The 25,995-nt window shown below is 40.7% G+C and overlaps 3 protein-coding genes and 1 non-coding gene across 5 annotated transcripts; 2 read left to right on the forward strand and 2 right to left on the reverse strand.

Moving 5' to 3' along the window:
- Nucleotides 1–10,318: 10,318 nt before the first annotated feature.
- On the forward strand, nucleotides 10,319–12,149 carry fitm1l (fat storage inducing transmembrane protein 1, like). Its single transcript, XM_070919623.1, has 2 exons — nucleotides 10,319–10,497; nucleotides 11,471–12,149. The coding sequence occupies exons 1-2, from the start codon at nucleotides 10,319–10,321 to the stop codon at nucleotides 12,147–12,149; spliced, it is 858 nt and encodes a 285-aa protein (XP_070775724.1).
- An 898-nt stretch (nucleotides 12,150–13,047) lies between these two features.
- trnau1apb (tRNA selenocysteine 1 associated protein 1b) lies at nucleotides 13,048–19,751 on the reverse strand. Of its 2 annotated transcripts, none has more exons than XM_070918572.1 (9): nucleotides 19,600–19,751; nucleotides 18,269–18,366; nucleotides 17,812–17,911; nucleotides 16,858–16,910; nucleotides 16,581–16,709; nucleotides 15,947–16,063; nucleotides 15,255–15,537; nucleotides 14,471–14,513; nucleotides 13,048–14,226 (listed from the first exon to the last, which is right to left on the reverse strand). In XM_070918572.1, exons 1-9 carry the CDS (start codon nucleotides 19,633–19,635, stop codon nucleotides 14,090–14,092), a joined length of 996 nt encoding a protein of 331 aa, XP_070774673.1. In that variant the 5' UTR covers nucleotides 19,636–19,751; the 3' UTR covers nucleotides 13,048–14,089. The 2 variants fall into 2 exon arrangements, with proteins under 2 accessions (XP_070774673.1, XP_070774672.1); XM_070918571.1 differs by having other exon boundaries at nucleotides 14,471–14,516.
- Nucleotides 19,752–20,794: 1,043 nt separating this feature from the next.
- On the reverse strand, nucleotides 20,795–20,866 carry trnaq-cug (transfer RNA glutamine (anticodon CUG)). Its single transcript has one exon. It is a non-coding gene; the product is annotated as a tRNA-Gln (tRNA).
- Nucleotides 20,867–22,595: 1,729 nt separating this feature from the next.
- LOC139296469 (serine/threonine-protein kinase pim-1-like) lies at nucleotides 22,596–25,995 on the forward strand. The gene is made up of 8 exons (XM_070918874.1): nucleotides 22,596–22,635; nucleotides 23,047–23,541; nucleotides 23,727–23,821; nucleotides 23,916–23,963; nucleotides 24,235–24,456; nucleotides 25,155–25,332; nucleotides 25,468–25,641; nucleotides 25,820–25,995. Exons 1-8 carry the CDS (start codon nucleotides 22,596–22,598, stop codon nucleotides 25,993–25,995), a joined length of 1,428 nt encoding a protein of 475 aa, XP_070774975.1.

Consider the following 25,995-nt stretch of genomic DNA (forward strand, 5'->3'; position numbering starts at 1 on the left):
TAAGATGATTGGTTCATACTCTGCTCTCAGTTTCAACAAGCAGTAGAGATAGTACTTAAAGGAATTGTTATTTCCACAGTTATCTCCTAAATTTTCAGCATTGCGTTGTTCTTACCCATAAATTGCTGAATCTGTTTTTTGAACTATTAGGAAATTCATTGTAATGGGAGCTAAATGTAACAGGTTTCATATATAGTAACTTGTGTTAATGTAAATGTAATGTAAATTCCGACTTTATAAGGTCAGGTTAGCTGAATATACTGTTTCATAGAATCTGCAAGCTTCAATAGAAGATTATTTGTGGTCTTTTTTATAGAAAGATACTAAAGAGACATTTCCTGGTTCAGTTCAAACTTGCCTTGTGTACTGCACTGCTTTGTGCCATGGAGTAAATGAGGCAAGATTTCAGTATTGTCTCTGGGTGCAATTTACATATTTTGCCAGAAATTAAAAAAGTAAGAAAGGCAGAAAGTGTTCCATGTTTTTACCACAAAATTCATAAATGCAATACAATAATAAGACTTAAAAAGTAGACTGACCACATTTTTTGAGCTAGGTCTCTTTTTAAGTCTCTACACAGCTCAGTTTTACTGTGTTGTATCAATATGTGAATAGCTGACATTTCTGTCAGAGGTTACCTGACTGGTGAGCATGACTATTGTCTACCTATTCCTATTATATAGGTCTTTCAAACATATGTAACAGGAGCCAAGTTGAAAATACAGACCCTACCCTTACCTGGTCTTTACAAGTCATGTATACTTGAAAATTTTGTGTGTATCCATGGGTTTCACAATGCACCTAAACATGAAATATCAGTGTGTGATGTCATGGCACTCATAAGTCACATAAACCTGACAACGTCCCCATAAGGTTTGACCAAAATATAGCCCTAGCCAATATCTCAACAGATGGACATATTCCTGGAAGCATGGGTAAGAAACATTTTGATTCCCAAGCCTCCAGGACCTTGGGAAAGGCATGTCCCTATTTTTCACATTTTTGTCATATGTCCTGATATGTCCTGAAAACACGTATGTATGTATGTATGTGTGTGTGTGTGTGTGTATATAGACATTGTCCATGTTCCTGGGCAGCATCATGGCAACATCACAACCAAAATGGTGTACTTCACCACCATGCCATTCTTGGCCCACATAACACAGCTCATATTATCAGATTCCTTGGCATCCTGCATGGCATCCTCACTCCCAATGACCAGAGGAATGTGCCAGGGTACCCTACGTTTGTTGCCATATGGGACAACATTTCCACCAAGGCTGCTGCAGTCCATAATTGGTTTGACAATCACCCACGATTTCAGGTTCTTCCCCTTCCACTTTATTCTCCTTTGTGTATTGAGAATAAACAAATTAGTTTAGTTTAGTTTCCCCATTGAATTTGCATCCTATTCTAATGCAAAAAAAAATGCCAAAGACTAAATAATATATATTATATTATTATATTGCACGCCACCTTGTAAAGCTTTCATGAATTTACTGTGTGATTAATCACTGTTTTATTATGTAAATCAGAGATAGTGCATAGTATATGCTGATTATCAGGGAATAAATGATATAATATACTCTACTTATCATCACATTCATGACTGTAAGCCATCTCCCCTCTGTGTTGTAATATAGTAATGTCACAGTTGATCCACACAGTGGCAGTATTTTTTCATAAATACATAAAAAGATGGAGGAGGAAGAAACATACTCATACGCCTTCAATTCAGTGTTTAAGCTAAATAATATGTGTTATGTAGACAGACATAATGTGATCACAAGTTTTACATGAAACTTATTTTATGTGAAACACCACTGATGAAGATTACTTGTCCATCAGACCCCCAAACTTAGCAAAGCATGGTCTTTCAGTACTTACTGTATCTTCTCCAAATCTACTATTATGTGTGTATTATAAACAGCGAATACATATTGTATCCAATATCATGTGTCTAACTTGGTGACATTTTACAGTTGCCTGTGATGTAGATTTAGATGTAGAAGTCCTGTATCCTGAACCAGCACAAAGACCTGATGCTGAGGAAGAATGAATCTGCTTTTCATTCATCTGCCTTTTGCAGTACTGTAATTTTATGTAAGACATTCAATACTATCTTACTTGTAGTACTTACAGTATACAATATGTTCACTGTGAATATACATTTTTTTTGTTGAAAATGCAAAATGCATTACAGTATTACAGTATGCACAATAGAGAGTTTTTCTGTAGCTACATGCCCAGAACACTGTGTTTTCCATGTTTTGATGTAGTGTGTAATTGACTGGCTGTGTGAACAATCTGAAGCATAAAATAGTTTTGAGGCAATTGTTTCATTTTGCCATAAGAGTCAGAGGTTTTGTGAATGTAGTTACTGCGGAAATAGTTCGAACAAGGGATGTATTCTGAACTAACTCTAGGACATTGCAGCGACTGTTGTTGCAACTGCGAAAAACTGTAAACAATTGCGCAACATATTTTGCCCATGTGAGGGGTCAAAAAGGATAGTAGGAAATTTAAGTTTAGCACTTTGAATGACAGTGTGTTCTATGTCATTGAGTGTAGTGTGGAGGAAAAACTGTACTACAATGATTAATCATGCAATTGAATTATCAGTGTTAAGGTTGGTTTGGTCAAGCTTTAATTTGTACTGCTACGGTTTTGCAGAGCATTTATCCGTTTCCAAAAATACTTTTCATCATTTATGTATTACTTTGAGCTATGTTACAAAACCATTACTGTTAACTAGGTTAACCATATTCCCATACTTTTAGCTGACTTTTTCAGGCATTTGTCCATTACATTTATCTAACTATTGTCAAACATTCATCCATTACTTTTATCTATCTATTACAAGCATTTATCCAAAACCTTTCGCTATCTATGACAAGCATTTATCCATTACTTTTAGTTATCTATGTCAAGCATATATACTTTACATTTACTCATCTACTTCATACATATAACCATTACACCACATTTATCCATTACTCTTTGCTAGTTTAACCAATTCCCCAATACTTTTTATCGTTTATTTATCACTTTTAGCTACGTTTTAAAAACATTTAACCTTGCTGTTTAGTAGGTTAACCATATTCCCACACTTTTAGCTGACTATTTCAACAATTTGTTATTACATTACATTTACCTAACTATTGTCAAACATTTATCCATTGCTTTTAGTTATCTATTTCAATCTTTTATCCATTAGTTTTAGTTATCTGTTTGAAGCATTTATCAATTACTTTTCGTTATCTATTTCAAGCACTTGTCCATTACATTTATCTAATTAAAGCATTTAATCATTACTTTTAGAATCAGAATCAGAATCAGAAACTATTTATTGCCAAGTAACATACATTACAAGGAATTTGTCGTGGTGCTACGTTTTTATATTTTTATATATCATATAATCTGATAGACAACAAGCATGTAAAAATATAAAGGTAAAAGAATAAGATAAGATAAATAACAAACAGTGCAGTGACCAAAATAAAGTGTCCATGTAAAGTGTCCAGTATTGACCAGTGAGGGGGGACTTTGGCCGTGTTTGTCAGGTTGACTGCAGAGGGGAAGAAACTGTTTTTGTGGCAGGAGGTTTTGCTCCTGGTGGACCGCAGCCTCCTGCCAGAGGGGAGGGGGTCAAACAGATAGTGTCCGGGGTGGGAGGGGTCGGCAGCGATCTTCCCTGCTCTCCTCAGGGTCCTGGAGGAGTACAGGTCCTGAAGAGATGGGAGGTTGCAGCCGATCACCCTCTCTGCAGAGCGGATGATACGCTGCAGTCTGCACCTGTCCTTGGTGGAGGCAGCAGCGTACCAGACAGTGATGGAGGAGGTGAGGATGGACTCTATGATGGCAGTGTAGAAGTGAACCAGCATTGTTTGTGGCAGGTTAAACTTCCTCAGCTGCCTCAGGAAGTACATCCTCTGTTGGGCTTTCTTGATGAGGGAGCTGATGTTCAGCTCCCACCGGAGGTCCTGGCAGATGATGGAGCCCAGGAAACAGAAGGACTCCACAGTGTCCACTGGAGAGTCACACAGGGTGATGGGGGCGGGTGGGGCTGCGCTCTTCCTGAAGTCTACAACCATCTCCACTGTCTTTGAAGCGTTAAGCTCCAGGTTGTTGCTGTTGCACCAGGTCACCAGGTGGTCAATCTCCCACCTGTAGGCAGACTCATCCTCTCCAGAGATGAGTCCGATGAGGGTGGTGTCGTCCGCGAACTTCAGGAGCTTGACGGACTGGTGACTGGAGGTGCAGCTGTTGGTGTACAGGGAGAAGAGTAGAGGAGAAAGAACGCAGCCTTGAGGGGAGCCGGTGCTGATCGTCCGCGAGTCTGAGACGTCTTTCCCCAGCTTCACGTGCTGCTTTGTGGGGTCAGGTACGTTCAGCTGGGAGAGCTTGTCCTGAAGAAGAGCCGGGACGATCGTGTTGAAGGCAGAGCTGAAGTCCACAAACAGGATCCTGGCGTAGGATTCCGCGGAGTCCAGGTGCTATCTATTTAATTATCTATTTAATTAGTTATCTACTTAAAGCATTTATTCATTACTTTTAGCTATCTATTTCAAGCATTTATCCAAAACGTTTTGTCAAACATTTATCCATTACTTTTGTCTATCTACTACAAGCATTTATCCATTAATTTTAGTGATCTATGAAAAAGCATTTATCCTTTACATTTAGCCATTCATTTCAAGCATTTATCCATTACTTTTTGCTATCTATTTCAAACATTTATCCAAAACCTTTAGCTATCTATGACAAGCATTTATCCATTATTTTTATTCATTTATTTCAAGTATTTATCCATTACTTTTAGTTATCTGTTTCAAGAATTTGTCCACTACGTTTAGCTATCTATTTCATACATTTAGCCATTACTTTTAGCTATTTATTACAAGCATTTATCCATTGGTTTTAGCTGACTATTTCAACCATTTGTCCATTACATTTACCTAACTATTGTCAAACATTTAACCATTATATTTACCTAACTATTCTCAAACATTTATCCATTGCTTTTAGTTATCTATTTCAAGCATTTATCCCTAACTTTTTGCGATCACAAGCATTTGTCCATTGCTTTTAGCTATCTATTTTAAACATCTATCCATAACTATTAGCTATGTATTTCAAGCATTTATCCATTACTTTTAGTTTTCTATTACAAGCATTTATCCATTACTTTTAGCCATCAGCTTTAAGCATTTATCCATTATGTTTCAGTATATATTTCATACATATAACCATTACACCACAACATTTATCCATTACTTTTAGCTAGTTTAACCTTTTCCCCAGTGCTTTTTATCATTTTTAATCACTTTTAGCTATGTTTTTCAAACATTTCACCATTACTGTTAACTAGGTTAACTCTATTCCCATACTTTTAGCTGACTATTTCAACCATTTAACCATTACATTTACCTAACTGTTGTCAAACATTTATCCATTGTTTTTAGTTATCTATTTCATGCATTTATCCATTACTTTTAGTTATCTATAACAAGCATTTATCCAATAGTTTTAGTTATCTATTTCAAGCATTTGTCCATTACATTTAAGTATATATTTCATACATATAACCATTACACCACAACATTTATCCATTACTTTTAGCTAGTATAACCTTTTCCCCAATGCTTTTTTCCATTTGTTAATCACTTTCAGCTATGTTTTTAAAACATTTCACCATTTATTTCAAGCATTTGTCCATTACGTTTAGCTATCTATTTCATACCTTTAACCATTACATTCAGCTATCTAATTAAAGCATTTACTCATTACTTTTAGTTAGCTATGTAAAGCATTTATCCCATGCTTTTAGCTATCTATGTCAAGCATTTATCCATTACATTTAGTTATCTGTTACAAGCTTTTATCCATTGCTTTTAGTTATCTATTTCAAGCATTTATCCTTAAGTTTTAACTATGTATTTCAAGCCTTTATCCATTGGTTTCAGCTATTTCAAACATTTTCCCATTTGCTATTACCTATCTATTTCAAGCATTTATCCATAACTTTTAGTTATTCATTACAAGCTTTTATCCATTGCTTTTAGTTATCTATTTCAAGCGTTTATCCATAAGTTTTTCAAGCATGTATCAATAACTTTTAGTTGTCTATTTCATGCATTTATCCTTAAGTTTTGGCTATCTATTTCAAGCATTTATCCATTGGTTTCAGCTATCTATTTCAAGCATTTATCCAATAGTTTTAGTTATCTATTTCAAGCTTTTATCCATTGGTTTTAGTTATCTATTTCAAGCATGTAGTCATTACTTTTAGTTATCTATGACAAGCATTTCTCCAATAGTTTTAGTTATCCATTTCAAGCATTTGTCCATTATGTTTAGCTATCTATTTCATACATTTAACCATTACATTTAGCTATGTAATTAAAGCATTTATTCATTACTTTTAGTTAACTATGTAAAGCAATTATCCCATGCTTTAAACTATCTACATCAAGCATTTATACATTACTTTTACTTATCTATTTCAAGAATTTATCCATTACTTTTAGCTATCTATCACAAGCATTTATCCAATAGTTTTAGTTACCTATTTCAAGTATTTGTCCATTATGTTTAGCTATCTATTTCATAAATTTAACCATTACATTTAGCTTTCTAATTAAAGCATTTATTCATTACTTTTACCTATTTCAAACATTTTCCCATTGCTTTTAGTTATCTATTTCAAGCATTTATCCATTGCTTTTAGTTATCTATTTCAAGCATTTATCCAATAGTTTTAGGTATCTATTTCAAGCATTTATCCAATAGTTTTAGTTAGCTATGTTAAGCATTTATCCCATGCTTTTAGTTAGCTATGTCAAGCATTTATCCATTACTTTTAGTTATCTATTTCAAGCATTTATCCATGACTTTTTGATATCTATCAGAAGCATTTATCCATTTCTTTTAGTCATCTATTTCAAGCAATTTTCAATTACTTTTAGCTGTCTATTTTAAGCATTTATCCATAACTTTTAGCTATTCATTACAAACATTTATCCATACGTTTTACCTATTTCAAGCATTCATCCATTTCTTTTAGTCATCTATTTTAAGCATTTTCCAATTACTTTTAGCTATCTAATTCAAGCATATATCCACTATGTTTAGTTATATATTTCAAGCATTTATCCATAACTTTTTGCTATCTATCACAAGCATTTTTCCAATAGTTTTAGTTATCTATTTCAAGCATGTGTCAATAACTTTTAGTTATCTATTTCATGCATTTATGCTTAAATTTTAGTTATCTATTTCAAGCATTCATCCAATACTTTTAGTTATCTATAACAAGCATTTCTCCAATAGTTTTAGTTATCTGTTTCAAGCATTTTTCCATTACGTTTAGCTATTTCATAAATTTAACCATTACATTTAGCCATCTAATTAAAGCATTTATTCATTACTTTTAGTTATCTATTTCAAGCATTTATCCATAAGTTTTACCTATCTATTTCAAGCATTTGTGCATTACGTTTAGCTATCTATTTCATACATTTAACCATTACATTTAGCTATCTAATTAAAGTATTTATTCATTACTTTTAGCTATCTATGTTAGGCATGTATCCATTACTTTTAGTTAGCTATGTCAATCATTTATCCCATGCTTTTAGTTATCTATTTCAAGCATTTATCCATTGCTTTTAGTTATCTATTTCAAGCATTTATCCATTACTTTCAGTTATCTATTACAAGCATTTATCCATTGGTTTTAGCTAGTTTAACCAAATTTCCAACTTTTAGCTGACCATTTCAACCATTTGTCCATTACATTTACCTAACTATTGTCAAGCATTTATCCACTAGTTTTATCTATCTATTACAAGCATTTATCCATTACTTTGAGCTATTTATTTCAAGCATTTATCCATAACTTTTGGCTATGTATTGCAAGCATTTATTCATTACTTTCAGCTATCTAATTCTAATTAGTATGGCCTTTGATATGGAAGTGACTCAACTTGTTGTATCAATACTAATTGATTGTTTATAATAATTTGTCAAAAAGTGTCCTCAGTCCTTTACACCTGCAACCTGCTACCATTTATATGACTCAGAGACGTGTAAAAAATGTAGGGTTGAATGCTGTAATGTGTAGTGCTTGTTCTTGGTGGGAACTGTTGGGTCTCTGTAATAATGTTATAAATAGTACGGATTAGACCTGCTCTATATGTAAGGTGTCATGAGATGACTTTTGTTGTGATTTGGTGCTATATAAACAAAATTGAAATTGACATTGAAAAATTGCATTGAAATGAATCGTAGCATAACTGGACTGTTCAGCCTGTCTGTATGCAGTTGGAAAGAGAGAAGGGAGACATTTAACACTTTGAAAAACCAGGTCAACCTTTATTTCTGGACAGACGACAGGCAGGTTCAAAGCAGAGACTGACACACGGACAAGGAGCAGCAAGGGACAGTGAAAAACAAAACAGACACATTTGGCAAATTCCTATTTAAACCGCAGAAGGATGGATCACTGCTTTTGCATGTCAACCCATTTTATCGTTTTAGGAAATACGCCTATTTGCTTTCTGGTCGAGAGTCAGGTGTTCAGATTGATACCACTCTCATGTCTGTGTGATAAAAATGACACTGCTAGCAGCTGGTTAGCTTAGCACACAAGCTGGAAACGGGAGGAAACAGCTAGCCTGGCTGGGTCAATTATTGACAAAGGTCAATTATCTGCCTACCAGCACCTTTGAAGCGCACAAACGAACACATTATACCTTGAATGTTTTTAATCTGAACAAAAACCAAAGTGTAATGAAGTTGCAGTTTAATGGGGGGGCTATGTGTACTGTTATCTTTTTTGTCGTCTTGGCATGAAGTTATGTAGATGCACTACTTTTGGCATGATGTGGGAGACAGTATGTACGGGTTGAAAGGTCATTGCGTGTAACTGAACCGTCTCGTGGACTACGTGGTTAGTTGAACTGCCATGGTCAGGGTAGATTCAACAAACTAACTGAAACTGGTTGGTATCAGAGGAAGAAGAGAAAGTGGAGATAAAAGACAGTAAATGTGGACTCTGTGTGTGTGTGTGTGTGTGTGTGTGTGTGTGTGTGTGTGCGTGTTACCATTCACTGACAGACAGAGACTGCTGCAACAGCTGAGTCTCAGCCCAGAGCCAGTACAAAGGTTACTGCTATTAATACACATGAATGCAACCCACACACACACACACACAAAATGCAACACACTGCATCTAATTTCACATCATCGCTGACACTTAATTCATGACTTTTCTGTAACACTGGTTCTGTTGGCGCTGCTCAGCTTCCTCACAGCCTCTCGCTCTGCTGACAATAAGGCCAAATCAGTCAGAAACCCTGCGGCATCCATATTAACGCCACAGAATCGATGTCACTGGTTCAACCTCTCTGTACCCTTCAGTCATCTCAGTAGGAGCAATGTGACACCTTCAAGGCCCAGGAGGCATATGACAGAGCGAGAACATACTCTGTATTTTTATGTGCGAGTGTGCGCTGGAGAGGGTGGGTGTCAGTGACAAGAGCAGAGAAGCTACAGTTACTGCGGAGAGAAAGTTCGAACCGCCACCGCCGGGTGGAACGCAGTGGCAGCCATTGCATCTCTGCAGAAGTGATCCAGAGGTGGCCGACGGCAGTCACTGCACAACGAGGGGAAAAGACGAAAACAGGTCAGGGGACGCACGGGAAACCTGCTATACGAGGTCAGAGAAGACTGACTGACTCACCTTTCTGCACCTGCAAGAAAAACTAGCTAAGCAACAGTTATGTGGTTCGGTTGCATAGTTGAAGCCTTCAGTCAGCAGATGCGATATGCTGTGCTGAGTCGAGGGAAGTGCCTACTGGACTGAGGAGTTTCACAGTTGGATTTCACAGTGTGCACATATTTGCAGTCTGCGGAACGCTCGGGGGGGCCAGCTGTCATTTCATTCATGTTATAGAGTACACTCTGCACATGGGTGCCGAACACTAGCAGCTAACACCAGTGGACTTTTTTTTTTTTTTTTACTACACAGCCAGCATCTTCAGGTTTCTGGATCTGGATTCATCTTCCCTCAATGCCACCAATGGATTAAAAAAAAACAAAAAAGTCTAGTTTGTATAGATTGATTGATTCCAACCAAACTTTGGGACTACAGAGGATGCTGAATTGTTATCACATGAAACGGTGCCTGCTATTTAAACTGAGGTGGATAATCTGCACAAACACACTGCTGCATTCAGAGCCAGCAGAAGTCCACTTTCATTAGAAAAGTTTTACTGAAGTTGAGATCAGGTCAGGGGTTTGGTTCTGGGTCCAGATGTTCCTCAACACGGTGCTGGTGGTCCTGACGGACCTGGCGGCCCGGCTCCTGGGTAACACTGTGTTCCGGCAGCACTTCCACCTGCTGCTCTCTGCAGTGGTGATGTTCGGCCCCGCGCTGAGCCTCTGGGTCTCCCAGCACAGCGTCTTCGCCAAGAGAAGCCACTTCCTCTACAGGTGAGGTTGCGTCCTGCTGGTGTTATTGTTATTAATATGTTAAGATGTGTCAGTGTTTTAATTGATTTGTTCAAAACTGAGGCCGGATATCTCTCCCACTGAATGTTTAAAAATAGGTGTATTCATGTTTTCACCAGTCATTTCCATTGGTTTCCTATGACACATCTAAACCAATGATCATGTATTTGCCACAGTCACAATTCTGTCTCTATTGCAGGCATGGGTGTAATTTATTGTAGGGAGGTTGGGGGATATGTCCCTACCGCTTTTCTGATTACCCTAAAATTGTTCCCACCACTAATTTGATATTAATTTCATATGCATTTAAATCAGATCGATTGACCCCGTCACGTTCCCACTGGATGAGGAACAGAGTTTCTATAGGAGTGCGCTCAGTCAGAGGAGCGAGCCGGAGGCGGTCCGGGCCATGTGTCGCAAGGTGGCTAACTCAGACCGCAGACCAGGAAGTGTAATAGTCCTGCCGAGGACAGCGCTGTACTAACAGTTAGGCTTATCAACGTTATACTTAGAAGCTAGTGAATGTTGTGACAGGGCGTGCTGCAGGGGGATTTTGTGCTATTGCGTTCGACTCTCATTCTTCTTCTCAGTCACTCTTCCGGGATTGCTAGTTTGCTATTCTGTCTTCCCCAGTTTGGATTTCCCATCTGTGTGGCTACAGGGTCGCTGTAGTTAACATTACATTTTACAGTATTTCCTCTTAATTCAGCAGTCTGGATTAGCATCATGGATGTCAAGAAAAAGAGACATGTTTCTCTGTAAACTTAAGTAGCTATGTGTGTAGTACAAGTAGGAGCCACTAGAGGATCTTCTCAATAGTGGCTTTCCTATAATCGCACTAATTTGTCAGTTAATGTGGCAGCGATGTCCTGATGTTTAGCCACTACACTCTGACTGATCTAATTTCCTCCCTCCTCCAATCTCACATTACACCTCTCCTGTCCTCTCCTTCCAGGATATTCCTGCGCTCCGGTTGGGGCTGGACCTGCATCTTCGTCGGCTCCTTCGTCTTCCTCCTCTCCTTCTCCATCCGCCGCTCCCTCTCCCTCTCCGCCCGCCACCTCTCCCGGCTCGGGGCGGCAGGCGGATTGTGGCTCGGTTTCTGTAAACTCCTGGACCTCCTGGAGAATGCCACGGGAAGCTGCTACGAACCTTTGCTCGGCAGCTCAGAGGCCGCCAACGGGCAGCCTCTGCTGGTGCTGCGAGAGGGGGAGAGTAAGTCCGAGTGCCTCCGAGCTGGGATGCTGTGGAGGGGGTATGAAGTTTCAGAAGACGTCTTCCTCCTCTGTCTCTGCTGCCTGCTGTTGGCTGAGGAGACGGCTGTGTTCGGCCCTTATCTGAGCCTGGGCGGGATTTCGGACGCCCCTCTGAGGATCCTCTTCATGTTCTGCTTTCTCCTGCTCGGGCTCTGGATCTTTCTGCTGCTCTGTCTCTTAGCTTACTTCCCTCAGTTCCCCACCCAGTTGCTGGGAGGCGCTCTGGGGTGCCTGAGCTGGAGGGGACTGTACCAGGGCTGGTACCGCCAGGGGCCCAGCTGGTACTGCCCTGGGAGGCCTGGACTGGGGCTGCTCAACACCAAGACCAGCAGTGCTGAAGCGGAGAACGCACAACTGAACCACGATCACTGCAATTGATTGAAAGAACAAACACCGACACAAAGATGAATTAAATCATTAGCTCTAGGTGGTTGTTTTGTTGACGTCTTCTAACTGTCAGACGAGAAATCCTGTCGAAACTTCGAACCAACGGACTCTGCATAAAACCAACAGCTGTTCTTCTAATGTATGCTGTAGTTATCGATGGGCTTGTTTCTGTGACATCATTAACTCCGCAAGACGGGCGTTGAAGACGAGACACAGCAGTTACCATGTTTGAGAAACCTGAACCTTCCTTGGTTTACCCTTGTTGTCCATCGTTCAGGTGCATTATTGTCACTTGTGTTCTGAAACTGCCAATGCAGCGATTAAAACTTCAAATGCACTCATTCGACTTTTACTGAATCCTGGCTCTCTTAACACGTCTCACCCAGCTGCTGCATGACAAAAAAAAGAAAAAAGAAATGACACAAGGTCAGGACGACGACGATTCTGACCGATGTTGACGTTCGCCATCGTAGTTTAGCTCCTTAGCCTGCGCTTGCCTTGCGTGCCGCCACGGCAATCTTAAGATACAGCCTGATATGAACGCGCTAGCGTGCTAACGTCGGCGTTCGGCTGAAAGCGCCGTTTTCTTCACTCTTGAGTCTTGTTGTTCGATAGTTGACAGGAGAGAGATGGGGACTGTCATGTAACAAAGGGTTACCAGGGCATCAACCAGTATGTGCCTTTGTTGATTGACACCATTAGGATTGGCCCTTTTACAAACATTGCCACTGAAAAATGGAGAAAAAAAGTTGCGTCTTATTCATAACAATGTAAGATACCTCTATATCTTTTGGTTTTATTTCTAAATATAGGACAGTTTATTTACCAAACAGCACTAACGGACCTTTCAGTGTTCACGAGAAACACCACAGAGACCATTTTCCTCCGAAATTTGTTTTATTGATAAAACGCCTCCAGAAAGAAAGATATATACAAAAACACCGGCCATCGAACAGCAGAAAATAAATGCTGCCTTGACATCTGATACAGCACATCAGCTGTCAGTCAACCTCACAAAATCATTACATGCAGTTTCACAGCGCTCAAACGTATTGGGAGGTTGTACCATTCGTCTATTGTATTGAAAGACACGGAGCTTCTTGTCCGGACAGTGATAAATACCATTTGTAGTCTATTGCTGTTGGGTAAACTCAATAGCATCACCTCTCCATACTTTACCATCTACCCAGATAATGTTCATTAAATCTATCAGAAAAATTAAAAAAAACGGGAAGATTCCTTCATTAAAAAAAAAAGAAAGAAAACAGACAAGACTGATATCCTGTATATACATAATAATTCTAGCGTCCATCGTAGACTGAGAGGAAGTACATGGCCAATGACATTTAAGGCATAGTTTTAACTGTCGTCTTCAGAAGACAATCTCTTCTTCAAAAGTCAGGGGGCCGTATTCATCGAGCAAAGTTAGCTTTTGCTGGTGTCGCCATTTCAACATGGGCCAACAAAAGTAAAAGACGGTGGACTTTGTTCCTCAGTGACATCATTAAATAGTGAAATATTGCCGTGACATTCAGTTTCCAATGCTACAGCGGCTGTGTGGCCGTCCACAGCAGAGACGGCAACGCCAGCACTTCATCCCTAAAGCTCAGTTCACACGGAGAGTATGCACTGTACAGTAACTTCACTGATTATCGAACAACTTCTTTTTTTTTTTTTGAATATTACCAACATGGTAAACATTAAATCAAGTGAATATTTGTGTGGACTTTGAGTATTTGAAGAGGAACAAGTACGTGTGTGTGTGTGTGTGTGTGTGTGTGTGTGTGTACTCTCAGCCTTCAGTCAGGCTTTGATAAGTACCGAGACAATGTGTGGATGTGGTGTTAGATCACGGCAGATTACGGGAGTACAAAATCATACAAAATGAAAGATTTAAAAGGTTTAGGAAGGGATCTGGAGAAGAAGAATTATCAAGAGAGGGAGGGGATGGGGGAGTTAACAGAGTCCAGGGGTTCCCAGCGACAGTTCATCATGGCGTCGTAGAGCTCCTCGCTGCGCTGCATAAAATCTTTGTTCCACTGCTCGACGTCACATCCAGGGATGGGCTCTGTAAAATACCACCAAACAATGATGAGGACGGACCCCTTTGTGGCATCCGTGAAGCTGCGGATTTATCAAGTCACATCCGTGCGGCATTCACTGCTACCAATCCCAAAGAACAGACTTCAGCAGAACCTGCGGTACTTAAGCATCTAACAAGAATGTGTCTGCTACCGGGGTTGACAGCATATCCTGTATGATAATAGTGGAACACAAGAAAAAGAGCATTTTTCATGATGAAGGGGTCTTACCTTCTGCATTATCCTCCTCTATACCTTCAGTCTCGCCATGGCTCTGCTGGGGAGGGACACCAAACATTGGGAATTATTTTCCGAAACACTGACAATGTATGTACCACATGACTGAACTCCCTGCGGTTGTATGCCTCAGCCAACCAGTCGAGTTGCAGTTGCACATCCATGTCTGTCCAGACTCGTAATAATAGTGAATACTTGGAAGGAATTGAATAAAAATGTATTAGGTGTATTTCTTGGCTAAATGGAAATAGATATATATATATATATATATATATATATATATATATATCCTTTTTTTTTTTTTTGGGTCTGGAAATAGATAATAGGTGAAAACACCTTGAATTTTTGTAGAAACTCTAATGTAGCACTATACAATGTCTACCTTTCCATAACAATTTGATCTCTGTTAGGTTACAGCCAGCAGCCAGTTAGCTTAGCACAAAGACTGGAATCAGGGGGAAACTGGCTCAGTCCAAAGGTAACAAAATCAGCCCGCACTAGTTTACATGTTGTATGTCATTGGTATGATTGGTACAACAACAAAGTGGTTTGGTAACAAAGTGTTAAAATGTTAAAGTGACAATTTATGGTTTGCTCTGGGTTATGTGCCGGACAATTCCTTGGCTGGGAGCAGTAATGTCCTCAAGTCTTGTTATAAGTTAACTTATTTCCCGAAATTATTCCTTAAAAATGGACCAAACCTGGACCGATCCCTCTACTGGCCGCGCAAAACCTCTCAGTCTGTTCCTTTAAGCATGGCTATTGAAGTATTTCTCACCTCTACAGCTCCTGACATGTCAGTGGACATGGGTGGCATCCCCACGGGAGGTGGTGGCATCATGTGGCCTGGTGGGGGGTATCCATAGGGCCCATAGTTGTAGTTGTAGCCACTGTTGTAGCCACTGCTGTTGTAGCCACTGTACTGGTCATAGCCACCCCACTGAGAGTAGTAACCCCCCTGACCCCCACCGCTATTGTTGCCGTAGTAACTGGACTGGGACTGGTTGTAGTTGCTATGGTAATTCTGGCCCTGGCCCCCGTGGTAGTTGCTCATCTTCTGGCTGTAACACAAAACATACCACAAAGTTTCATGAACATTTGAAGAGGATGTGGTGAGGGACACTTTGAATACAGAACCATTCATTGATTTGAGATCGACAAAATGAAAAGATAATGGAGGTTGTGCGGACATACTGTGTGTACATCTCCCGTGTCATCAAAACTGTCATTTAACTCTTCAAACTTAAAGTTTATTTTTATAGCGCCAAATCATAACAGAGGTTATCTTAGGGCACTCTTCACTTCTACTAGATTTCAGAGGGAAATATTACTTCTCCACTACTGTCCAGATAAACATACACATTTCCCAAGAAAAAAATAAATAAATAAATAAGATGCACTACTTCAAATTCAACTACCCATTACTTGTACACTGCCAACATCTTGTTGACATCCTTGTCAGTGTCTCACCTCTTTGCAACGGCAATACTGAGTCTGAGCGGCTTCCCCCCCAGCATCGTGCCCTGGCACTCCTCGATCGCCTTCTTCTGCTCGCTCTCCTCCCCAAACTTGACGAAGCCATAACCTCTGCAAGTCAAACAACAGTCACACCTCCTCTCCACACCACCACACACTCCATACTTGGCATTTAATAGCCACTTATAAATGAGAAACAGAATATAATGGGTATTATTATGGTAGAACTGAAACTTGTTGTTTTACTTTTAACATGAGGTAGCATCACTTGAATTGTGAGTTGCTCTTGCTTAGCCTATATGGGGAAAACAATAGTTTTAGCATAAGACGGTAAGAGAACATTTCTTCAGCCTTTTTTTTTTTTTTCCGAAAATAGATGAAGACGTACTGATGGTCAACGTCCATAGCACTGCTATCTAAAGTACTCATTAAAAAACAGAAACCAGAAAACATTTCAGTATGACTGCACATTTCTTACATTAATATTTAAACCAGAATAGTATTCAACGCACCAAGGAAATTAAACAAATAATAGGTAGTTCAAGAAATCATCTAACGTTTAACTGAATACTTTTAACATTTCTGAAGCCACATCGCTGTCCGGTCCAACCTCTATGGGCCGACATACCTGGAGTAGCCATACTGGTCAGTGACCACTTTGGCTCCCTTGCAGGAAAGGTACTTCTTGAAAACTTGGTGCAGTTGGAAGTCGTCCACCTCAGAGGCCAAGTCGCCCACAAACACTGAGAACTCCGGCCTGAGGAAAGCAAAAAGGTTCATCAAACATTCTTACTTTATTACCGTTACTACGCTAATACTACTTTTTTTTTTAGACAAAATAGTGTGTAGCCTTTCTTAACTTTAAGTCAGACTCATGCAAAAGTTGAATGTGAATCGTATCTTACCCTGCCTCTGGCCGTTTGCCATAGGTGGCATAGTTTAGCTTAAACTTCCGGGGCTGCACAGGGGGAGAGAAAACACACACACTAAGCCAACCTCAAACACCAAAGAAGTGTAGTATAGCACTGATATTGCTGGAAATAAAGAGTGGAGTTATTATGGTTGTTGTTATTTCGGTTTACATACCTCCACCACCCAGACCAGCCTTTAGCCCATTCCTCAGTTAGTTCCTACCAGAGACTCTATTCACCAGCTTCAAACAAAGTACATTCATGTACAAGCAGCCTCTCAGCCACCTTCAGCAGCAGGTACAGGCCAGTGGACAGGGGAGCCCAGTAGCTTGGCCAGCTCACAGGGCCAACAGCATTTCAAATTCGGTGGTAAGCAGCTACAGCTCACAACTTTACACACTTCAAGCTGGCATGATTTCTTTTCTTTTTTTTAACATCACCAGACCCTTAGGCAGACTTGCTGTCACTGCAGCCAATATAGAATATATTTTCACTGTACACAATGTGTAACTGCTCTTTAGTTTTGAATTCTTTGTGAAAGTTTTGGTTAAATTCACTGGGAAAGCACAATGGTGGCAGCGAAAGCGACACAAACAGCAAATCTAACAGATTTGGCACATTTAACCAATGTAGAAACAAGAATGTGGTATGTTTACAGAGCGAAATGGCTAAGTTGACTTATAAACATTCAAGACTAGTGAGTTACTTTTGTTACGGAGGAGAACCAAGACTAGTTGGGCTCCACTCTCCACAATCAAATCAACAATTAAATACTGCTTGACAACATAAGTGTAATACTGGGAAAAAAATGAAGGCAGTATTAAATTGTCAATAGTATATATATATATATATATATATTTGTGGTGAAACAATAATTATATATATTGCAGTAAGGATTGCATCAAAGACATATGAGTGAGTATTTTGCAATTACACCATAGGACTGACCGGATTTGATCCAGGAACCAGTTTTCCGTTGAGTCTTTGGACACAGCGGTCGACACTTGCTTCATCTGCCAGCTCCACAAAGCAGTATCCTGCTGAACCACTGCACAGGAGGACAAATATATTAGAAACAGACGGAGAGAAACTATTTTCTATAAAAGCAAATAGACAGCTTTTACATTGACGGTATAAAAGCCACACTGGTAAAAAAAGAATTTGCCATCAAACCTGTGATAGGCTAGTCTTTAGACAACACTTGGTGCAACCACTTACATGGTTTCCTGTAGTTGTTTGTGGTGAAGGTGGGTCAACACTTCAGCCAACGCTGGCAAACCTCTGCTAAACATTTTTCTACGGGCAACCTACCAGCACATTAATATTACACTAATACTGCACCCGTTGTGTTCAAAGCTTTAACACAGAAGCTGGCGTATGGCGCGAGGTGCTCTGTATATCCTACCCTGTTATCCTGTGAGTGATGATCTTGACTCCAAATGGCGATTCTCCCATAGCGCTAAAGGCCTGCTTGATGAAGTTCTCATCCATGTATGGGTCCAACTAAACACATAAAAAGACATTGCATATGCATTACATTCAAATGTTCATAATAGTATGCAACTTTGTAATAAAAAAACAAACAAAAAAAAACAAGCACAGTTAATGGTTCATTCTACAGCTGGCTGATGCTACACATGCAGCTCTACAGTGTTTTCATAACTAATGGGACAAATCACAGCTCATTATTTTTTAGCAGTAGTATGTAATAAGCCTTGCATACATTTTAAATTGTCACACAGGCAGTAACTAATCGTATTAATGATGGCTCTGTGCCCTTTCGGTGATGCAGAAAGCCACGCGAGAGAGCCAGAATGCAAAACGCAAGGACACCAACAGCACCTTAACATAAACGGAACGACGCCATGATTAGTTTCTTTACTGCCTCCCGTGCCGTCCCTGCCTGCGGCGGAACATTTTTCTTCTGTGCTTCTCACATACTTGTTCTATATTTGAAACCTTTAATCAAAAGCTATTAAGACTTTGCAGTCTTAAAAAAATAAAAATAAAAGGGTGGTTATACGAGAGGCGCACACTTTGGGGAGGGGTCGGGAGCTGGGAATGGTCTGGCCAAGTTTACTCTTGCCTGCGTGTGTCCCGTAACGTTGCTAGTTAACGAACCACTTGTTAGCTCGCAAACTTTCCACAGCTACAATTCCAGTCCAAAATGACTACGCGCCATGACTCCTAAATATTAGCTAATGACACGCAGCTAACGCGTAACGGTACATTTCAAGCAGACTATTATTTCTGTGTATTTTTAGTTCAGCCAGAGCCCCCCCCCCGGAAACACGAACTAACGTTACAGCCAATTGTTTGTTTGGGAGACTTCTATAAATTGCTATTGCGCTCTTGTGTGGCGTTGATGCAGAAGGGTGCAATTCTACATATTTGTGTTATATGTGAACTGTGACGATTAATGTTAGCTCGTATTCAGTCACTCGGTTAGCTGACGGTTGCTACAAGGTGAAGAGTTCAGCGGGCAACTATTGACGTTACGTGGAAGCAAGCGCTGCTTGTTGCATAATTTGGCCACAAATATTAGCTAGCCAACGTCACTCGAGGTGTTCTTTAAAGGCGTTAGTCCAAGTTCTACCAACAAAGTACCTTGGGGTTAGCCTATCTTTTTACGACAGGGGGCCAGGTATTCAGGCTAACTTAATGTAACGGAGCTAGCAGCCAGCGTTGCTAAGCTAACGTCCCCACACCGAAATAAACACAAGACTTCAAACATACATCACCCATCCACAGGCTCGTCTGTCTGTTAAACATCTTGACTTTTGTGACGGAGATGGAGCTGTAGATAGGTTCCTTAGTGTTTGATGGGGCTGCAAAAAAAATTTTTGCACAACGTTAAAAGTTCTCCACACGCTCACGCCGCACACATCTATTCGTGGTTCCACTTCCGTCTCAAGCTAACGCGGTATTGCTTCCGGTGTTATGCCGAGTTTTACCGGGTAGTGCCATGTCGCCAACTGTCAACATTGTAATGACGGTACTGTTTAGAAACGACATAAATCTTCTCCGTCGAGTTCATCAGTGATGAGCAATCTGATCTGAAGTCTGTAGTTTAGAGTCATCGGTGTTTTTCGGACAGGTATACTAACGTGTTAATGCAGAGTGAGGTCAAGTGTCAAACTCACTCTGTCGAAGTCAAAGTCGATCAAATAAAAATACGACGCACCATTTTGAGTCTTATCTCAGTTTAAATTGATGTGCCCTTGCTGAGTGTTAAGGGGTGAATGCGACAGAACTGATTGTACCTGACAACTAATGCGTCCCCCTATTATATCAGCTTAGGTCATTATTAAATGTATGGGCTTCACACTGTTGAGCCTTAATGTGTTCTGGCAACATCACTTGATCCTAAAGTGTCTGTAGAAAAATACACCAACGAAATCAATCCAGAATTTATACTGTTAAGTACATAAAGGTCTATTTGTATATTTCCTCTGCATAATGCTCAATGGAAATACAAGTAAAAGCTGATGCATAATAGAAAAGAGCGCCATTGTTGATGCATTAATAAAACATTTAAAAAAAAAGTATTTTTATGTTGTCAGTGGTGATGTTAAACCCATTTTCTCCAAAGCAGCCGAAGCCTACAGCTGTAGATGAACGCAGCGCAGAGGTCAAAAAAATGAACCAGTACCAGAAAAAGTGGCTGAACTCGGGCGCTTTCAGTTAGGACAGCAAAGTTGGAAAACAGGCTGAACACAAAACACACAACTTACCAATTACTGATTGGTTACTGTAGACAGTAACTGTACAAACTCTTCATTAGTCATTCTGTGACTATTCCTCCTTAGTCCTCCTGGTGAAAAGCATGCAAAGCAATTGTAACTGTATCTATTACTTGATTATTGCAATTTGTCATTTTAAGTAATTCAGCTATTGATAATGGCCAATAATTTGCCTTGTCCTTAAAATCAGGTCCCACCGAGATTTGAACTCGGATCGCTGGATTCAGAGTCCAGAGTGCTAACCATTACACCATGGAACCCCACACTTACAGGGTGTGGGGTGTGAACTCTCATAATTATTAAATGCCACTGTTTTAAAAGACAATTTTGAAACTTGAGACAAACAAAAGCATGGGCAAACACATTGCACTGCACGAGAGTATTTCCATTTTCAGACTGAAAATGTAGTTTCATTAAAAAAAAAAAGAGAGACATAGCTTATTGCAGTGATTCCCAAACTTCTTCTGCAGGGCCCCACTTTTTTTTAGATAAAAAAATTTCAATTCAAGCTGACTAAATGCCAAATTTACTATCCATAACATCACAGAGGTAGCCAAAGAGGTGCTTTTATTTTGAAAGCACCTGTTGATGCACCTATATTTGTCACAGCAGCACCATTTTCTATTTACTACTTCTTGAAGAGGTTTTATTTTCTCATAAAATGAATTCCAAACACAGGCACAGAAGTTGTCATGTGGGACCGTGGTGACCATGGCAACGGTACATGCTCCAGCCTGTGCAGAACAGGGTAACGTCAGCCAAACAAGTGTGTGCAAAATGACGTCGCTATAGAAAGAAATCTTGAAATGTGTGTTGTCTGGGGACTTGGGACACCATTGACACAGAGTCGCAGGAAAGTGATTTGTGCGGAATGAAGGACGAGGTTGGGAGAACGCCCTGTTAACCGACTGCATGATGGGGGGGGGGTGCCATCTTCCGAGAACTGGTCACAAACAGAGCCCAGGTCGACGAACAGACTATCAGGGGTGAATGGGAAACATAGTTTATAGGCATAAATGAAATAATATTGTTCATTTTTAATTAGGTTGAAAGTGGAGAAACAACAAAAGAGAAAGAAAATGCTTAGACCAGTAAATTAAATCTTATGATGTAAGAAGCAGCCATACAACGCCTATGAATTGAATTAAAAGTGTCTCATTCTGTCAGGTAGGAAATATCTATTAGAATGGACTACTACTTCTTTAAAAGTGGGCTACTACCTTTATTAAAGTGGTTAAACATAGGGTAGCGCATCCTATCAGGTAGCAAATATCTATCAGAATGGACTATTACCTACTATTAATGTAATTCTTTCAGTCGGGAATCGGGGTCCTCTGGTGGATTGGCCGTTACTCTTTTACTCGCTGAAATGGAAACGTTGGCCTATTGCAATGCAAAACAGAAGATGCACTACAGGCTTACAGAGTTTTTCCGAAGAGGACTCGGAAGTTGCAATGCCTTCCTCTGCTTCTTCACCTCTCATCATTCTGTCGCCACCAGAAAGCCCCCAAAACACACAGTATATTCAGTATGCAACTTGCAACATGCACCGTCCTCTCCGTCACCATAGTGGCTGATAAAAACACCACAGTGCACACGTGGATCCAAAGGGACGAATTCATTCATTACAAAAAGACATGCTATCTTGGGTGGGGCTGGTATAATGTAATGCTGTCTCACTTGTCACAGCCTTTTGATTATATTCACATAAGGTTCAGTAGTTGATGGGAAAATTCACAGTTAGCCGGACTCATAGAAAATTGTGCACGCTTTAAAACTGAATGCTAATTTGCATATCTTTGGTTCTGGAGACTGCTCGCGATTGTGACGCCACAGTCGCATCATTTGGAATGCGACAATTTTGGTCCACCTCACAACACAACAGACTCACTTTGCATCAGTACACACTCGTCAGAAATCTGCAGGTGTTTATATCTTCGAGAGAATCCCGCTTGAAACTTCGCCAACAACGCCATGTATTCTGCGATAATGCAAAAGTTGAGGACTCTGGTCTCCGGAAAAGTTCAAGGTGAGCGCGAAGTGCCTCCACTTACAGCTCCGAGTCATGTTGCTGTTGTGTTTTTCCTGAAAACCTATCTGCAACGTGGTCCTGTGCTGTGACTTGATGAAATTTCAATGAATAGTTCAGTAATTTTGAATGATTGAATAAAAACATTTGAGGATCAAATAGCCATCTTCCTAACTCAATGTGTAGCCAGTGAAACTTGTAAAATGTACTTCTCAAATGATCTTTGATACAGGGTCTACTGTTTGTGTAGAGCAGACAGACAGTTAATTCAGAGTTTAGTTTAGTCTGTAAGATCGCTTGCTTCATCTATCTGTTAAGCTACTGGCTTTTTCAAACAAAGCAATGATCACATGAAAAGCAACTTGATTTCATGCAGTCAAGAAAAGCTGTTCTCTGACACTGATGTTGCAGGGTCACCCATGAAGAAGACTCAGGGTGGAGACAACATCACCCACTCCGCTGACCCCTGCGACAACATGCAAGAGGAAGTCGGTGAGAGAAAGAGGAGGGCTGGCGATGATGGGCAGATGCCCGGAAAAAGGGTGAGATGTAGTGACCTCACCAACCCCACTAAAAACAAGGAGGTATCAGTGGAGGTTAGAAGGGTCCAGACGGGCAAGAGAAAGGCCAGTGTTGACGCCAGGACTTCCCAAAAGAAGATCAGGTGCAGCAGCGACGACACCAACACCACTGACCCCAGCGCAGTTTCAGGGGTGAATTCTAAAAAAAGAAAGGCCGACCACGATGGCGAGACACCCAAGAAAAGGGGAAGGTGTAGCGACTCCAACACCGCTGAACCCGGTGTTAAAGTGAAGGAGGATGCGAGAGCTGGTGAAAATGACGTCAGCGCTGCATCTGAAGAGGAGAAAATCTACCAGATGTCCTCCACAGGAAACAAAAGCAGAGGTAAGCAGATAGAGTACAAATAAATAAGTCATTAAGTTAAAACAAAGGCATTCCTTCAGGCTTAGGCTTTGGATTCAGGGTTGAGGTTCAGAGTAAAGAGTAGGATGAGTTATTACACAGGGAGGGGGGTCGGCTCGCAAGTTGAAAAGTAATGAAAACTATAACAAACGTCTCTGTGTTTTTAGCCGACTTTAATAACAAGTACCATCAGCTCGCTCCGATTGGTAAAGGAGGCTTTGGCTCAGTGTACAGCGGCTTGCGTAGCTCTGACCTTTTACCAGTAAGTTTTAAAAACAGAACATGCTCACACACATTATAACGTTCGCTTATCCTCAGAAAATACCAACCCAATCACTTGTATTTCCTTCGTGCAGGTCGCCATCAAGTACATCCCCAGAAAGGACGTGATGTGCCAACGAGTAGTAAGTCATTTGTTGAAATTAAAACTAAAAACGTGAACGTTAAATATTTCTTTCACTGCTCTACTGTGGGTGAGCAAAACATATTTCGTGCTTATGCTCATATTTGAACCGTGTCTCCTAAAAATGACATTCATATATTATATATTTGCATTATCTAATGGATTGTTACTCTGCTTCCCCTTCTCAAAGCCGTTGGAACTTAGCAGCAGGTCATTTACCATTTGATATATATATATATATATATATATATATGTGCGTTTACTTTTTTTAGACTTGCAACGGGAAGGAGTTTAAAATCATTCTCGAGGTGGCCTTAATGCTGAAAGCTGCAGGTCTACCAGGACCAGTTGGACAATCCGCTGCAGTGTCCCTTCTGGACTGGTACATTCTGGACCAGGAGTTAATACTGGTTATGGAAAGACCCCTCATCACCAAGGACCTCTCCATGTACCTTCGAGCTCACAGAGGGTCACTGGATGAACATGAGGCCAAGGTACGAAACCTCAGAATGGCCGTGTATGCTAATGACTGTTAGCTTGTTTGATTTGGCTCAAACCAAAGCTGTACAGTTTAAAGGCCTGGTCACACCAGAAAGTGGCACAGCGAAAAAAACGTCCAGTCCTTGCAAAATAGGTGGTGCTAGACGCCAGGTGACGTAGGAAGTACTTGCGCGGGCTAGCTGATGAACTATCATTGTTGCAAGAGAGCTAACGGCTAACACGACAGTCAGCCGAGAACATGCTAGCACTGGTCAGTCACAATCATGATTAAAATCAATCAGCTTGCTAAGTGTCACTTGGGAAGCTAATTAGCTTGGTTGCTAACAGGACCAATTCACACAGTTTTTTTTGAAAGAAGTAACCACTTTCAAATAGCTGTCTTGTAAACCATGCGTCTTTCGTGGAGCTGTTTATATTCTAACAGAGGAGGTTTAATAAAACTGGTTAAGGCAAAACTAAGCTAATAAGCTACGATTGCGTCCCCCATTTTGGACGCTCTGGCCCTCCGTTCCCTCGAAGGCCAGCACTATAAATTGGTTGTTGGAACTAGCTACGTTACCTAGCCTTGCACCCTGTACCTCGTCATGTCACCGTCATCATGTTGTTTCATATGACTCTTCCACCCTGTCGGGAGTCAGGGGAAAACGCTGCCTTTTTACAATCCTTCCAACTCCGTCTCTGTCTATCTCAGATGATCCTGAGGCAGCTGGTGGACGCAGCCATCGACATGCACGCCAAGGGGGTCTTTCACCGGGACATCAAGTTACAAAACGTCCTGATTCAATTTGACTCTGGTGTGCCAAGGGTTCGGGTGATCGACTTCGGCTGTGGCAGCTTCTCAACGGAGACGTCTTACTACTCCTTCTGTGGTATGTTGCCTGGCTTCTTCACTCGCTGGCCAACCTCTAAAATAATGACTTCCACATTTAAGCAAAGCCTTTTCTTTCTTTTCCCTCCATCTCTCTGTCTGTCTCCTTCCATTGCTCTGTTGCTGTGCGCACTAGGTACCCCTGCATACGCCCCCCCAGAGTGGTTTGATTATCGGACGTACTGGGCCCGTCAGACCACTGTTTGGCAGCTGGGGGCGCTCTTCTATTCGTTGCTGGGTGGACATGAGCGTTTTTCCACCATGGGCTTTATGCACAACCACATTAAAATAAACAGTGCACTGTCTCCAGGTACAAACACACACACACACACACACACACACACACACACACACACACACACACACTTGCATGCTGTAAAGTATCTTTGATGAAAGCAAATCTGTTCTTCACATTTCAGTTTTTTCATGGGATCACTGCAACTGTCCACTTAACCCTTTCATCCCCTGCTTCCTCGCTTTCTTTTCAGAGGTTAAGACTCTGCTGCACATGTGTCTGGCCAGAGACCCTATGGAGCGCGCCACTCTGGAGGAGCTACAGCTCAGCCCCGCCCTCAGACAACCCAGCCCTCCACCTACCCCACCCTCCACTTCACAAGTGGACCTTCAAGTCAACTCCTCTCACCAGCATCACTCTCACACTTAG

This window comes from Enoplosus armatus, chromosome 14, assembly GCF_043641665.1.
Source record: "Enoplosus armatus isolate fEnoArm2 chromosome 14, fEnoArm2.hap1, whole genome shotgun sequence".
NCBI lineage: Eukaryota > Metazoa > Chordata > Actinopteri > Centrarchiformes > Enoplosidae > Enoplosus > Enoplosus armatus.